General features: G+C 41.2%; 1 protein-coding gene across 3 annotated transcripts in view; it reads right to left on the bottom strand.

The window, feature by feature from the left end:
* Positions 1 to 5: 5 nt before the first annotated feature.
* Positions 6 to 17256, bottom strand: part of LOC147209780 (uncharacterized) — a 29278-nt gene continuing 12027 nt past the window's right edge. For 2 of the 3 annotated variants that reach the window (XM_086105777.1, XM_086105780.1), the window contains exons 7-17: positions 15048 to 15098; positions 13354 to 13596; positions 12194 to 12440; positions 9688 to 9727; positions 9432 to 9526; positions 7472 to 7689; positions 7131 to 7393; positions 6892 to 7020; positions 6405 to 6534; positions 6240 to 6287; positions 6 to 2454 (exon numbers count right to left, since the gene is read on the bottom strand). In XM_086105777.1, coding sequence (XP_085961903.1) covers positions 2129 to 2454; positions 6240 to 6287; positions 6405 to 6534; positions 6892 to 7020; positions 7131 to 7393; positions 7472 to 7689; positions 9432 to 9526; positions 9688 to 9727; positions 12194 to 12440; positions 13354 to 13596; positions 15048 to 15098 — 1790 coding nt within the window. In that variant the 3' untranslated portion in view covers positions 6 to 2128. The remainder of the gene's footprint in view (positions 2455 to 6239; positions 6288 to 6404; positions 6535 to 6891; positions 7021 to 7130; positions 7394 to 7471; positions 7690 to 9431; positions 9527 to 9687; positions 9728 to 12193; positions 12441 to 13353; positions 13597 to 15047; positions 15099 to 17256) is intronic. The other variant, XM_086105779.1, reaches the window with a different exon arrangement.

The raw sequence follows: 17256 nt of genomic DNA, 5'->3' as shown, positions 1-17256 counted from the left end.
TAAACTTACAATGTAAACATCCGTTTATTGTTCATAATTTCCCCAGAGAAAAGAAAGACCCAGACAGATGTAAAAGATGGACTCAAAAAATTGTAAAATTATTGAAAGGGAACAGACAGCGCTAAGTACTCTTAAGTGAGCTAGCAGACAACGAAACTAATGCAGAGACAAAACATGTGACCAGTCCGACAGAAATTGTTTTCTAGTCGGTGTCACAAAGAAACGTCCACATTTACATATTGACTAGCTGAGTGTTCCGCTGCCTTCAGATCACTTCACATGTTACATGGCAAGAACAATACTTTAATTCAGGCTATTTGTGTTTTGTTGGGAGTTATGCATTACAAAAATAGCGATTTACAGAAACATTATGTTTCTCAGCAGCTGGAAAAGCCACATATCACATGAAACTACAGAGCGCTATCAAGAAATGTCTCCTTTCGAAAATCTAATGTGGCCCTTGAGCATGAAAGTTTGCCCCTCGCTGGGCTAGATTAATTCGAAAGCCATCTCTCATTAAAATTGCAAGCGAGTTCAGAGCAGGGCGCCCAATTATACACTCCTTGACAGCCCCTATCCACCCTGTTTTCGATGTCTCCCTCCTCCAACACACCTGATTCAAATGAGCATGCTTTGCAGAAGCCTGATAATGATCCTGATCATTTGAATCAGGTGTGTTGGAGGAGGGAGACATCGAAAACAGGCTGGATAGGGGCTCTCGAGAACAAGATTTGGGCACCCCTAGACTGGTTTAGAAGCTCCCTTGAGATTTCAACCGTAGGTATCATTAAGCTTAGAGTGTGGATCCCATGGATTAAAAGTGGAAGGGTGATTCATCATTTCTGAACAAGAATGTGCATTTGTAAAATGAGGCAACACACAGGCCATGAGCCAGAAGACGTTATTATAAAATACATATGATGACATTATATTGTACATATAAAAATACTGTCATGCCATTAAGATACGATTCATGTACTTTAGTGCAGTGGTTTTCAAACATTGACATATTGTTAGGTGTGCTGTGTGAAACAAGCACGTGCATGAGCCCTGAAAGCAAGTTACCATGTCGCTGAACTTGTGGCTATATTAAAAAAAAAAAAAAAAAAAAAGTCCCAGTGGCAATGTAAATGAGACGTTCAGATGCAAAGCAGCTAAAGAAATAGCCTGGCTGCTGTAAAAAATAATTACAGAACGACTGAGAGCTGTGGAGGAAGAGCATCGTGCGTCTTTCACCAATTGCTGCCAGGATATCAGATTTGTGTTCATCCAAACCATTTATCACACCGAGTGAGAATAAATATGAAAGAGTATAAAATATTTGATTCCTATCCAAGGTGCTGTAATTTTACATTATTCTTCAATGTTAAAAAACGCTAAGAATAACAATATAACACTTTCATTCTTAAAATAAGCTTTTTTCACATTTTCGGCAAGTGGTCTGCTGTGAGATTTTTTTCAATCAAAGAAATGTGCCATGGCTCGAAAAAGATGGAAAAACACTGCTTAAGTGCATAAAGGTCGTTGATAATTTTCCACTTTTATACATACATCTGCTAATCTCTGGTACGTCGCTAAGTCACCACTTTTGAAAATGGGCAGGTTTGCACCTGATTGCTGCACGCTGCCTCGCGATTAACACCAAGAACTCCATGTGTAGAGTGAAAAGGCCTAAATGAGTACTTTGGCAATTTAAAAGCAAAGGTCACTTCAAAATATTAAGGTTGAATCTTCTTAATTTGGACCATCCCTAGAATTCTGGATTTGCATTTGCATCTCAATTATCTGTTTGTTGTTGATGCCATGTGCGCTCTCATTTCTCTCAAGCTGTTTTCCGGGGCTACGCCGGAGCTAATTTGCACGTGTGAACACTCTACTGGGGCAGCCCCGGCGTAGCACCGGACCAAATCTTGCCGTGTGAACACCCCTATTGATAAACTGTAAAAAAACATTTTCAGATGCTTCACACTACCACACACATGATGACGAATGCATTCGCTTAGCTTCGGTGCTACAAATATGGTGGAAGGCAGCCCATGTGACAGGGATGTTTTCAAATACAAAGAACTTTTTTGTCAGTTAAAAAAAAGAAATCGAAGACTTGGGCAAAATTGCTGGTGTACTCGATTCAATTAAGACTAGTTTCTTGCTTCAGCGCTTGCGGTATTTTAGCTGCTTGGGGGGTTGGGATACGGGGCAGCCCTAGCAGGCCGTGAAGTGTGCCGTCTCTGCGCTCCAGGTGGAAGATCATGATCCTAGAAGCTTCGGGTCCTTTCTTCCTTATCGTATCGATCAGTGCACGTGCTCTGTGCGTTTGGATCACGTGCCCCTCAATTATTGCATCTCTCTCACCGTCATTCAGGCTTGCGCCCAAAAGGTCACTCAACAATTGATTCGTAACTTCTGCACTGACCCGCTCCGCAAAATCAGTGCTCACTCGTCGAAGCTCCTCATCTAGAAGGAAAAAAAAAAGTAACTTTCCTCATTACTCTTGTGTTTGTAAAGTTGTTCAACTATGAGACTTAACTTTCAGTAACATTCAAAAATTAATGTGTCCTCATCATTACAACCTTTCTGTCACATTTAAGATTTTTGAAATATTTGTTATTACATTAGTTGAGCAAGTCCATCAAAAAACATGATTTCGTGCAAAATTACTTTTTTCTCATGATGCATTTTCCCCCGCTGATGTGACCGTTACACTCGTTTGTAAAAACAAAAACAAAAGAAAAAACAACTAGCTTTGAAGGTTAAAGAATTGAGTAGCTTTTCTCTCTCGTTTCCACACTTGCGCCAGCTCATATATCATGTTAAAACAACTGTTTTGAGAGCGGCCCAGTGGTTAGCGTGTCGACCTCACGGTACAGAGGTCGTGGGTTCGATCCCGGCTGCGGCCTTCCTGGGTGGAGTTTACATGTTCCGCCCGTGCCTGCATGGGTATTCTCCAGGTACTCCGGTTTCCTCCCACAATCCAAAAATATGCATAGCAGGTTCATGGAATACTCTAAATTGTCCCAAGGTGTGAGCGCGGATGGTTGTTCGTCTTTGTGTGCCCTGCGATTGGCTGGCAACCAGTTCAGGGTGTCCCCCGCCTACTGCCCGAAGACAGCTGGGATAGGCTCCAGCGCGACCCGTGTGAGGATCAAGCGGTTCGGAGAATGGATGCATGAATGGACAACTGTTTTGAGCTTTTAGCCGTGTTAAAATGCTCACCAAAAACATCTCAGAGATTTGTTTTCCTCCATTCACCCATCTCTGAGCATTCCTGCTCATGGCTGCCCTCAAAGCACAGCTCCGCCCAATCCAAGACAACGGCTGGGTCCTCACTTTTACATGTCACAAAGGGAGGAGCCACCTTGCAGACTCAGCGCACGCCCACTTTCTCACAGCAGCCAGCAGTGAAACACTTTCAATTTTACACTCTCTTTGGAATGACCTCCCACTGAAGGTTCAGCAAGTCCCCTCACTGGAGCTCGTCTTAAAACTCGTTTTTATTCTTTGGTTTTTGACTCAGCACGAGACTTGATTTGTAGTTTTACTCCTTTTGTACTTTCTCCTGTCTTTGTTATTAATTTATGGTTTTATGAATTATTTTTGCTGCCTGTAAAGCATTTTGCATATAGCGGTGGTTGTTTTAAAGTGCTCGATAAATAAAGTTGAGGTGAGTTGAGAATAACAACATGTAATTTAACAGTATGAAACTTTTTTTCAAGTGCTCCAGGTCGGCACCAGATTAGGATTTCAACTGCATGACAGAATATGCATTCCACTTTTTTTATGAATCACCTTGCATTAAAATGAACCATGCGGTTTGCAGGTGTACCATTTTGGCGAATACTGTACAAGACAATCTAGACACAAAGACGGGAACACCAGATATTTATCAAACTTTACTATATTGCTCTGTTTCCCCTTCAATACCTTGAAATGGGCCGTTGGAGGTACACTTTAACCTGCTACTTTTTGTCACTTGGCACGGACCGGCGAATAGTGGTGCACGCATGTAGCTAGATGCGTTTGTGATAGATTTTAGAAGCACAATATGACTTCAGGGAAAAACGGACCACCTCAATGGCAATTATGGAGTTTGTGGAAGCAATAGCCACTAATATAGACAACAAAGAATTTACTGTTGGGGTTTTCCTAGATCTAAAAAAAGCTTTTGACACAATAGATCACAGTATATTATTGAAAAAACTAGAAAGATATGGCATTAGAGGTGTAGCTTATAAATGGATAAAAAGTTATCTAGAAAACAGATATCAGTACGTGCAGCTCAACAATAAAAAAACAAATCGACTGAAAATCACTCATGGAGTTCCTCAGGGGTCAGTGCTTGGTCCAAAACTATTCATCTTATATATAAATGATAAACAATTTAAATGTGTCCTATTTGCCGATGATACAACTTTCTACTGTTCTGGAATAAATCTGAAACAGCTCCTGACAACCGTAGAAAACGAATTAAACAAATTAAAATACTGGTTCGACAGAAAAAAACTCAAAACAAGAACAAACATCAAGCAAAGAAGTGTATCTATCAAAGGTGTTAATCTGTGGAATAATTTCGAAACAGACCTGAAAATGAGTAAATCGCTTGCCGAGTTCAAAAACAAATTAAAAAAAATAGTACAAACAACCTACATCAATCAGAGTTAAAATGATAAATTCTAAATATTAAATATAATGATAAATCAGAACTAAGTTGATAAATAGAGAAAAGTATTGAAATATCGATTATGAATACAAGAGAAAATTGACACAAGAGTGCCAGGGTGTGGATGTATATAATCCAGATACAAACCCAAAGTTGTAAAAATATCACGGTTAAGGGCAAAGTATGAGCCTTTATGGAGACTTCTTTCTTCTTACTTTCTTTCTTTTCTGATTGATATAAAAATGATTTATTAGATATAAACACATAACGGGGTAGGACTAGATACGTTTTTTACTTCTTCCTACTCTCTTGAACATAATAACTGTGTTGAATGAAGACTGATTTCTTACTTTTTTACGATTTTATTTACATTATTTTCTGTCAAATTATTACTGTATACGCTTTATGTTCAATAAACAAACCAAACCAAACAAGAAGACACATAATTCAAGTAAAATACAGGGCGCATCAAAACCCGGGGCGGCCATGGTTCAGGAGGTACAGCGGGTCGTCAAGTCACAGAATTCCGCTCTGTCCGAGTTATGTCTTTCGCCACCAGAGTGTGCATAAGCAATTGTGGACGCTTTGACTGTGTTACACAAATGCCGCATAAGAATCGGATGCATTTTTTTTTCAAATAGACTTAATATCTAAACTGGTATGTACTGTGAAAATACCATAAGACAGTTGTCCGACAGTTGTCAACTCAACCCAACTGTATTTACAGAGCACTTTCAAACAGCCATCGCTGCATACCAAGTCCTGTACATGGATCAACTAAAATATACAACAGTAAAGCAATAAATAAGAAACAAAGATGGTAGAAAGCACCAAACAGCAAAACTAAGATAAAATCGGAGTCATGAACAGTCATGAGCTATAATCCAAAATATAGTAGCATCTTGTTAAATAAGTACCAGTAAGTAAATGCGGTGTAAAACGAACACCACCCGCAAGAGGGGGACACGGGAGTGGAATTTCACTCCCGTCCAACCCCATCCTACAGAAGAAAAAAAAAAAATCCTTTCCCAGACCATTGTTCAAATAAATAAATAAATCCTATCCCGTCTGCATTTAAATCATTTCTTCACCAGTCTGTCACCCACTTTCTCCTCATGGAGTCTCACTATTTCGTGCATTATTATTATTTTCCTCATGGATAATCCTGCTCCCTTCTGCTCCAGCAAACTTTTTATCCTGTACCGTCCCAATCCCGTAATTGGAGGTGAAATTGACTCATATCCGGTGTGAATCCCACAGGATTACCGTGACCCACGGAATTCCAGAAAAAAAATGTCAGCCTCTCCGACCCACTGTTATCCTATGGTTATATACTGTAATTCACTATAAAGTACTATACTGTAAAAATACAATATAGTAGGTGCATTGTAAAGTAACAGCTCATTGCTGACGTCCCTGTTGAAAGTAATTTACCGTTCTTTTACAGCAAATTTCTTTACAGTGTAAAGTTGACTTTGGAAAGCTTAAAATAACATGTTCTGGCCCCTTTAAACAATCTTATTTTGACCAATATTTCTAGTAGAATCAATGCAAAAAACAAGTACAACAAAAATATACTCACCATATGTCTTCAATTCAGGCACAGAGGCTGTGGAACATGTGTAGTCAACTGCCGGGGGGGAAGCAGATGATTGATCATTTTGTAATAATGTGTTGGTAATGTAGACAGACAGTGAATCGCAAAATAGCGAGGGATCACTGTATTTAAAAAATGATCAGCACGCACATTGTCGAATTATACAGCTCCACACTGTTCTAGTTGCATTTTCAAGTGTGAGAGTGAATGAAGGACCTGGTCGTTCAATGTACACCTCAAAGTAATTCGGGTCCCGAGTTTCATATTTGAGCCTAAAATCCTGTGAGAGAAATACAAAAGAATTCAGAGTTAAAGAAACAAAAACAACCATTCAAGTCAAGTGAAAAAGCAGCACTGTTGACCATTTCAGGTGCCTATACAATTTGCAGAGTGTTTTCTTGAGAAACATGGGCCGCCAAAGTTGTCTGTGTGAGGGAACAAAGGGCCTCCAAACAGGGAGTACAGTTTGTTCACAGTGGTGGCTGTTTGAGGGCGCAGCAGTGACCAAATGTATGGCAGCGAGGTACATGGTGTGAGGCTTGTAGAGGAGACCTTTGGAAGCCGACCTATTAGTACAATGAATTGTGTAGTTGAATTGTGTAATTGTGAGTTCCTGTAAAAGGCAGTTAAGTCATACCTTCGGGGTTATTGCTGAATCGTCACCATCGGTTTTGAGGTTGAATTGGGCATCCAATTCCAAGGTCCCTTGGGGGTAAGGCTTCTCAATCCTTTCATAACCTTGCTTTTCTGCCTTCTTTTGTAGTTCCTGTGATGGAGAAACACATGATAGTAACAAAGATGCTCCATCTTCAAAAGTTGAAACAAGAAAAGTTTGACGACAGCAGTTACACCTGTGCCATCCAAAGAGATAATTACCGCTTCCAGAGCAGAGTCGCTTGGTATCAGATAAACATGCAGCGTGAGGAATGTTTTTTTTGTCCTGTATATCAACACTTTGCACTCCAAAAACACCGGGAAGCCAGCCCAGCGCCAAAACCGGAGAAGTGGTCCGTTTTCAGAGAAATCTGTGTGCGGTAGCTTGACATGGGACGGCGTGACTTCGGACACGTTTTCCACACTAACTCCATCAATATGTGAATGCAGAACTGCAAACTTCTCCAAAATTGTAGGATCAACAGCTGCACAAGAGAAAATGCACCATTGCTAATTTGCACACCACCAGACAAAGTCTTTTCATTGCATCCATCCTCTCTTACTTGTGCAGATACAGTGTGGCAGATAGACCTCATCAAACTGCCCATCATTAACTGTGATGTCCAGTAGGGGGCCTGCAGCCATGTACTGGAGGGCCTCCGTTGTGTCCTTGTGATCACACCATTGGCCAAAGCGGTACTGAAAACTCAAAGGCGAATCCTTACAAATCCAGCGCAGACCCGAGACACGGCACTCAAATTTACCTGGTACGCAGCAGAAGCTGGTGGGACACCAGGTTATTATGGTTAACGAAAATGAATGAAATAACAAAAACTACAATTGACAAAACATAAGGAAAACAAAAGAACATTGTTGACAAGACCATTACTCAAAGTACACTTACATCGAAAAAAACTAACTCAAAATAACTTCAATATAGTAATCACTCTCTATAACACGGTCCATCTGTCACGGCTTCGCTGTTTCACTGAATTTTTATTTTTTTACAGTGCATTGTGTTCTGCGTCCTGATTGACCAAGGGACTGTCAGCTCGCCTTATCACCGTTTCGTCCACAATGTCGACGAAACGTTCTGTGCACTATTTCAAAAAACTGACAGTTGTTTGTAAGAAAATGTTTACATCCATCCACCCATACATACACACAGGATATATCTTTTTTTATGCTTGGGCCTTGTTCATGTATGAACAAACAGTACCTATCACAACTGGGATAAGTTGTAAATAAGCCACAAGCATTTTTATTCTATCCATCTAATTCAATCTAACATAATTTGCTACATGGAAGATGTGTTTTAAGGCTATGTACATAAAAGTTTAACATGTAAAAACAAAGCCCAAACAGCCTGTGTTTGATGAATTTTTACTGCATGTTTTGATGCATCTCACTTAAGAAGCAGTATTTTGCACATCACTCTTATTGCATTTCGAAGTCTGCAGTCTGTGAAATAGTTCCTGTATTCGACTGGTGGATAATTGTTCATCTGCTTGTTATTTTTTCAAATTATATCTTTTGTTTTTATTTCACAATGAATAGGATGACCACTTTTCAATCTCACACCCAAGAAAGAAAAACTACCGGTAATAAAGCAAACAAAATGTAAGAACGTTACCGACATTTTTGTAGAAAGTATGTCTCTAGGTGTATGCATGTTTCGTTATGTGAACCGTCTGAGATGCTTAAGCAGAGCGATTTAACCACCATTGGCTCTGTGCGTAACTCATTGCGATAGTTAGTTTTTTTTGAAAATTCATTCATTCATTTTCCGAACTGCTTTATCCTCACAAGGGTCGCGGGGGGTGCTGGAGCCTATCCCAGCCGTCTTCAGGCCGGAGGCGGGAGACACCCTGAACCGGTTGCCAGCCAATCGCAGGGCACATAGAAACGAACAACCATTCGCGCTCACACTCACACCTTGGGACAATTTGGAGTGTTCAATCAGCCTGCCATGCATGTTTTTGGAATGTGGGAGGAAACCAGAATACCCGGAGAAAACCCACGCAGGCACGGGGAGAACATGCAAACTCCACACAGGGAGGCCGGAGCTGGAATTGAACCCGGTACCTCTGCACTGTGAAGTCGACGTGCTAACCACTCGACTACTGGGCCGCCCTTTTTTAAAAATTATTATTAATTTTTTAAAACTCTTAATTAGACGTCAGAATAATTTACAGGTTACGGTTGGCTATAAACACCCCACCCCCCCAAAAAAAATTTGTCTTTTCCCTGCAGAAGCAAACTGTTGTGTGTTTAGCCGCCAGCCAGAATTTCACAAATGCTTCTTCCAATCACAATTCGAACAGCGGCTGACTTCACATCATTAACACAGCAAAAAACACAAGTTTCCCTGCATTGGTTTTTGTATGTGTGTGTTTAAAAAAAAAAAGAGAGAAAATAGACAAAAGAAAAACATCTGAAGAATATTGTTTTACAATCTATCGACTGGAACAGGTTAATTTGTTTCCTTCAGCGTGCAAGGGGAGTACTGAAAACAAGTTTCACCTGTACCACGTACAACCACCAACATGGCTCATTTCCGGCTCAAGTATAGACCATTGATCCTCGGCAACTGTTCCAATTTCAGTAAGCCACTTCGCCTGGGTAAAGGAATGAAAAATCAAATTGTGATGATGCGATTTAGATTAGACTTGAATTTTCATGGAATCAAATTTGTTAACAATTTCATTGTTATTTTTGGGATCATGTCAAGAATCAAAATAAGGGAAGACAATCAACATTTGGTAGAAGATGTACGTACTGTGAGCATTTCAAAGTGTTTGGATGATGGATCAGTTTCCCTGAAAGAATAGAAGACAAACTTACAAACTCATACTACGGTATGTGAAAGAGAATGTTTACAAAATTGTGTTTGGTGTGTATGCTCAACCCGTATTATTTTGTGTTTTTTGTTATTGTTAAGTGTCCTTGGGTGTCTTGAAAGGCGCTTATAAATAAAATCTATTATTATTATTATTATGCCCTTGTAGATGTAAGATTTTCACTGCATATCTCAAACAACTTATTCTGCCGTTGGAGGACATGAGGGCAGTGTGGGGTGTGCATATGACTGTGAGGTACCGTCCATTGTGTGTTGAGTATATATCGTCCGGTACCGTATGTATTGTCCAATGTATGTGGTGTAGCGTATGTGTATGTATTGTTCAATGCATGTAGCAGTAAGGAGGGCATGTCCTCCGAGATAAGTTTCTCCTATGGGAGACCAAATAAAAAGTCAAATCAAATCAAATGACAAAAGTCTTAGCTTCTGATACAACCTTTAACGGCACTTCTGAGCTTAGCATGGGCCCTGCTAAATGGTCAGCATCACACATGTCTGATTTCAACAAGGTCAATGCAATACAGCCAACTTCATGGTGATACTCCCCTAGTAAAATGTGGCATAATTTGAACTGGGTCAGAGTATATCAGAGTGGAATAAACTCCCAAGTGGGGTGTTTTAGTAGTGCGGTTAGCTAACTATCTAGACCGGGGGTCGGCAACATGCAGCTCCAGAGCCACATGCGGCTCTTGAGCGACATCTAGTGGCTCCCTGGAGCTTTATAAAAAAATGTTTGAAAATGGAAAAAGATTTTGATAGTAGGCTAATATAGTTCAAACAGATATAGATACATGTTGCAGCGCCGAAAAAGGAGAGCTGTGGTGTTGTTTTTTTTAAAACGTACACTTTATTTATGCTTTTAACAGTCTTGACAAACACAGACACGTCTGCGTCGGACTCCGTGCCTTCTCTCTTCTTATTCGACTGGAGAGACGTTCAAAGACATTCTCCGAAAAACGGAAATTAATGATCACTTCACTGACACTAAGAAAAGCAAAAATAATGCACCAAAACAAAAAATCAAGCGAGGAAATTACAAGATAAATTCTATGGGGGCATTTGGGAACACACAACAAAGGAATGAATAACAAACAATTCTGAGACAGTCCAGTCTCCTACATACAAACGACATGCGTTTCCTTCATTGTAAGTTTTATAGAAGGCTTTTATTCTTTTGCGGCTCCAGACATATTTGTTTTTAGTTTTTTTTTGTACTATGTGGCTCTTTCAACATTTTGGGTTGCCGACCCCTGACCGAGACTATACCACCAGACATAATAGGAATCTTCCCTGGATGCCATAGTTCATTAAATAGTAAATTCACAAGCGAGTAAGTGACAACGCAGATGAAACTGTCGCTTGTCTGCTGACTGAACCTTGTTCAATAAGTCTTCTGAAAACAGATTGTGACACACACACGCTTGCCCTTTGAAAGCTGTTACTGGTGCATTGCACTCAAGTGTTCTTGTCTGTGCACAGGAAAAATGTGTGGATTCATACAAAGTGTGCACTAAACCGATAAATTGTGTTTGTGTGTTTGGCATATGCACATGTAAAAACCTGGAAATAAAAGCGGAATGTTCTCCTGTCTTATATTTGTCTTTACATGTGAAACCCAAATCGTTTTCGTCTAAAGCAGGGGTGGCCAACCAGTTTGAGACAAAGAGCCAATTTTTTTTACTGTGTTACTGCAAAGAGCCACACCATATATACCCTTGCTCGCGCGAGCGAGCGCGCGCACGCACACACACACACACACACACACACACTTTTTTGGCCAAAGATCAACTTTTGAAGCGACCAACTTCCCACGATAGCGAAAGTGCAAACAAACACACACACGCACACACGCGCATGCACACACGCGCTCACACTCATGCGGGTGCCCACCAGTGCACTCACGCACAAATGCATGCACACCACGATGAGCAACAGTCGAAACGGACCAAAAATGAACGAAAGCTAAAGATACAAACAAACAAATCTTTTTTTTCCCACCCATTTCCTCCTCCCACCCCTTGCGGTCGACTTGGGACCAGTTCGCTGGGTCCCGGTTGATTCTGATAGACGTATTGCGCACCACTACCTTCAAATCACAGGTAATTCGCTGACTAGCTTAGCGCATAGCCCCATTGTTTTCGCATGAGCGGTGATGCAGACATCTGATTGGTTGCCCTCTATGTCAATCAAGTAACGGGATTGATGATAGGCTGACGTAGTACGTTCTGTGTATTTAGCGCCTTCGTTTGAATGGCATCGCCACTGCCGACGCTCGTTGTGTGAAAGCCCGGGAGCCGCATTGAACCAGCCAAAGAGCCACATGAGGCTCACGAGCCGCGGGTTGGCCCCCTGGTCTAAAGCAAAATCAAGGAATTGGCCTCACACATTCACATCCCAAAAACCTTTCACTAGTTTAAAGACTTACATTTTCTTTAATACTGTGTCGAGTGCTTGTGGCTCCCGTTCCTCAAGGACGCTGTAGAAGATCCGTTTTTGTTCCACAGATTTCAGATTATCAATGACCTTTGACATCTTCTCCTGAGGGCTGCGGATGGCTTTGATCTCATCACTTACAGCAACTCCCCACCTCATATTGAGAACCTTTATTAGAGCGTCAACATCTCTCACCAGGTCAACCAGCATGCCTTTGTATTGCTCAACAAGGCAGTGCCCTGTGGAAAGGAGGGGAATCGGTTGACACATCCCAGTTTGTTATGAATATTGTGTTCATAGCAGTAGCAGTAGTAGGTAGGATTGGCTTGATTCCCTTCAACCTGTAGGTACTTGTTTATGGTGATATGTGAAATGCGGTTGTCTTTAAACTGTTACTGGTTTTGGTTTTTTTTGCTACATGACTGCCTTCTGTAGTCTGTTGTGACCTCCTGGATGAATTGTCAATACATTCTTGAGTAATTTTCGGGGCTACCACTTATCACGTTCTGGACCGAACCTAATAATGTTTTTTTATTCCAGAAATGCGGGCTCAGGCAAAGTGCGAAAACATAAATATTGACTAACAGAAAAGTGCACTGACAAAGTACAAACCCAAATCGCTGGTCACAAGGACCTAGGAGAAACCGCGCATGAACAAAAGTACTTGCAAAACTTTGTATCCTTTTCCAAACTGATCGATTTCAACCACTTTTCCGATTGTTCTTAGATTTCTTTGGATTAGGGCATTTTGCTGAACGTTTCTTTTTGAGACATTGCGGCACATTTCACTTTGTCTAGAAATGTACTATTTAAATGATTTCTTGATTCAACAGATTTGACAATTGTCAGGCCTGGGTGTGGCCAATGAAATGGAACTCTTTCTAAACAGTGGTTAATCACACTTAACACACGGTTGACAGGGTTGGGGTTATAATAAATTGGATTTAAAAAATCTGTCATAATTTGCAACCTCAAATTGGTTAAATAATCCGAAACATTTAGCTGTGATGAATACGCAATGAGAACTCAGGAAAGAAGCATATACACAGAACTTGGTATAATAAACATGTCACAGCTGAAAAGGACAAATTGTAAATTGTCTGGTTGATAAATATAGGCGTATGAAAGTCACGATGGAAAGCTACAACTCACCGAACAGTCGAGGCTCTATCCACCTCAAGTAATACAGCATCTTCTTGCTTGCTTCTGGACCTTTCAGGTGTACTACATGATTCAGATGGAACACCATACTTCTGATATCAGAGTTTAAAGAGAATACTATATTTCTTTCCTCAGGACTCAAGACGAGATCAATTTCAAGTTTAACCATCAGCCGAAATAAAAGACTTTCTGTCATAAACTCTGGTGGCCCTGGAAGCGGCAACCAAGAGGAATCTGAAAAACAATGCAGACCAAAAACAGTCAGGTCAAGAGAACTCTCACTCCCTACGTGCCCATTAAGGGCCTCTAATTTACAGAACAACTGTACTTATTTTATGGTTGTGGACAAAAAAGATTATGTCAACAATAACCTCTCACAACTACCCCAACATAAAAAAATGACTGTCAAAACACCACCAACATTGAAATACAGTCATTAAGTAGAATAAAAATGAGCAGAGTGGCCTGGAGTGGGCCATCTGTCAGTCCTAGAAAATACCCGATGGGTCGCATGGGGATGCTATTTTGGCCCATGGGTTAGTTTCAAAATCAACAAATAAAGTCTTTTTGGTAGACCAAGCCAGGCCCAGAGTGACTCAATTGCAGCGGCATGAATATTCCCGTTTGGTCGGCCTGCTTTATGGATTCTTTAGGCCGCTATTCCGTGCAGAATGAGAAAATATTGCCTCTTGTTACGAAAGAAATGTCAAGATATGAAAGGTAAAAAATACAGGATGGTCTACTACTCGCAGCTCAGTTTCCTGAACGCAACATACTTGTAGCTGCTCTGCCATTGGCTATTACCTCGCATCTTCCTGGCATCCCATTGGCTAAGAGGGACCTCTACCGAATGTGTCGATGTGCGTGGATAGATAGGGATGTGTCTATGCAGCATCCTCGTCATTCGCCTCTCCGGCCATGAGGTGCTCCGATAGTTTTATGTAAATGTGAATCACCCAGAAAAGGTGTTCACCAGTCGGGCCCACTATGCTGATGTTACCCTTGGAAATTTTCTAAGGATTGTTAAAAGCCGACAAAAGCAAACGTCCTTGGATCAGTTCTTTACCAAATTTTAGGCAAAAACCACTTCCGAAAGAGAACATGAATTAAAGAGGGCAAAAAACGATGAGGACGCAGTTAAAAATTAAATGATCATCATTTTTATTCTTTACGCTATTCTTTGTTTTTTACATTATGGACAACTCTCAATTATTGTGCAATAATCAAATTGTAACATGTATTTATTACATATTTTGATGCATTTTTATGCTTGAGAAAACATTTATGTCTGAATTTTGCAGGGCTTGGAATGGATTAGGGCATTTACATAGAAAACACCTCTCTACTTACAAAGTTTTCAAGTGAAGAAATTTCTTCCAGAACCACTTAATTTCGTTAGTAGAGGTACCAATGTACTAAGCCAGAGAAATTAATTTTAATTACCGGTAATTAATTTCTCAGACTGACAACATCTGCACTGTTTAATAACAATTACTTGTAAGGAAAGGAATCTGAAAACAAAAGCACAGACCTCAACAATGACCTTCACACTTGTCATGGGAGAAATGGGTTTCAAATTGTTTGTTGACACAAAATGTGTATTAGGAAAAGATGAACTCCTTTCTCCATAATCATCTTGAAGACTAGCTCAGCTAAAGTAATTGTGACAACAGAACAAGACTTACTGCTGGCGCTGCTGGGGCCAGCGCCGCCACTGCCGCCACTCGCTCCCGCGCCTAAAAATATGCAGTTTCAAATTTACAGATGTTCTTTTAATACTGGGTTATTTTATCTTTATTATGAATTCAAGTAGTTACAGGAAGACTAATTCTTAGTGTATGAACAGTAGTTGTAATAGTTGTAGTAATAAGATATCCTTTATTTGTCCCGCAATGGGGAAATTACAATCAGACTTCAGAAAGGAAAACGCTGGGTAGGGAGAGGGGGGGAAAAAAACCACGCTCGAACTATCCTCTCCTGAGGATAATTTAAGTCCAGGATAAAAAAAGACCCTAGCACATAAATAAGCATATGACAGTTACAACAAGTCACAAGACATAACATGTAATAAGGGGGAGGATGAATGGGAAAAGGGGGGGGGGGGGGGGGTCACCACGACGCGGCCGTCCTGACCAGCTGCACGGCACACGTGCGCTCTGCAGATCGAACCACGTCACGGGGGAAAAGAATCGGAGCAATGAAGACGGTGATAACAAGGATGTGTATGCGCGTGTGGTTGTCCAGTTGTGTATGTGTATGCGTGTACAGGTCATAGCTGCTTCGTCGAGGTCTGCTCATCATGAAGACAGTCCCGGCTTATCAGTCCATGGCCGAGAAGGAGGGGGGTGATGGTGGGGGCCCTAGATTCCATGCGTACTTCCATCCAGGGGAAAGGCCAGATAGCGTTGTTTGTTTTGGAGGGACGGCCGCCAACAATTTCAGACAGCCTTGAGTCCGTGGTCTGTATCTCTTCACTGGCGCCGATCAGCCCGAATCCGAAAACTCTTTCCGCAGCGCAGATTTCAACTTCTCCATGTTGTTGTCGATCGCGCGGAGTCGCTCCAAAACCGCAACAATATTGCGGTTGAGCTCAGTCCCCGCTTGAGTCTGAGTGTTGGACATTCGCGCCAAACCATCCAGAATGACCGGCAGCCTCTTCACTTCCAATAAAGCCGCTCCCGGTTGAATTTTGCGATAGAACAGAAAGCTGCCAACACCAAACAGCAGCATACCTGTTATCAAAAGGCCAATAATGTAGATGTCTTCCACATCCTCCACGGACAGTATTGCCAGGCACACTGGTCTCCACTTTCTCCATGGATCCAGGGCGTATCCGGCAGCAAATGTCCCCGGAGGGCAAGCAGGCTCCCCACTGCCTGCTCTTTCCGTCGAAAAAATTTTGTCGATTGCATCGAGAGACCAGCCAACTAATTCCATGGTTAGTTCTTCGGATGAAAATACGGTAGGAGGCTAGGAAAAAGTTAGACAAAGACAGCACAAAGACTAAGTGGCAAGCAGGGAGAGGGTGCGGGGTGGGGGCAGGAGCTGTGCGAAAAAGCGTCCGCCTTCGTCGAGAGCCAAGCAGAAAAATACTAGTAGTAGTATTAATACTGCATGAACAGCAGTGTAAACAATGGCAATCATTGCTTACTTACCCTACAAAAATTAACAACCTCCAATTTATTTGGTTGTTTATTGATTATTATTAATACAGTAAAATCCATCAAAATCATTACAAAAACAACAAAGTTTACTCAAAGTAAAAACTATAACATGTTTATTTTCTTGATTTAAATAGTATAGTATTTGACCCGCTCCAAAAATCACAAATTGCTACTTGGTGGAGACACCCTTCCTACCAAGCACAGCGATGAGACGTCTCTTACCGTTGGTCACGACCTCTGCACCCCTGAGGGTGACATGGGGGAAGGGGGGGGGGGGTCACTCCTGTCCCATCCCACTCTCACAGGAAATAATCTCATCCCATCTCAACCCATCCCAATCCCGCACCATAGTTAATATGAAAATAAATACATTTCTGTCCTGTCCTACTCTTGGTGAAAATCCATTTTGGAGGGCAGCTAAATTGAAGAAAAAAATAAATAAATGACTGGATAATCCTAATCCCATTTGCTCTCGTGAATTTTTTAATCCTGGACCCTCCCAATACCATGAGTTTAGGTAAAGTTGTTCGTGGGGATCCTGCAAGATTCCCATGACTTTGACACAACTCCTGAGGGACTTTGGCTCTTCATTAGAGAGACTGTCTATATCAGACCTGCCCTAACTATGGCCCAGGGGCCACATTTGGCCCTCACAGAAAACATGAAGTTGAAATCAAATAGTCTGTGCTTTTATTTTGGAACGTTTGCTGTTATTTTAGAAAGAGTTTTG

This window comes from Hippocampus guttulatus, chromosome 2 (genome assembly GCF_054856545.1).
Source record: "Hippocampus guttulatus isolate MCC_2025c chromosome 2, RoL_Hgut_1.0, whole genome shotgun sequence".
In the NCBI taxonomy this organism is placed as follows: Eukaryota; Metazoa; Chordata; class Actinopteri; order Syngnathiformes; family Syngnathidae; genus Hippocampus; species Hippocampus guttulatus.
This window is presented reverse-complemented; position numbering and strand designations above follow the sequence as displayed.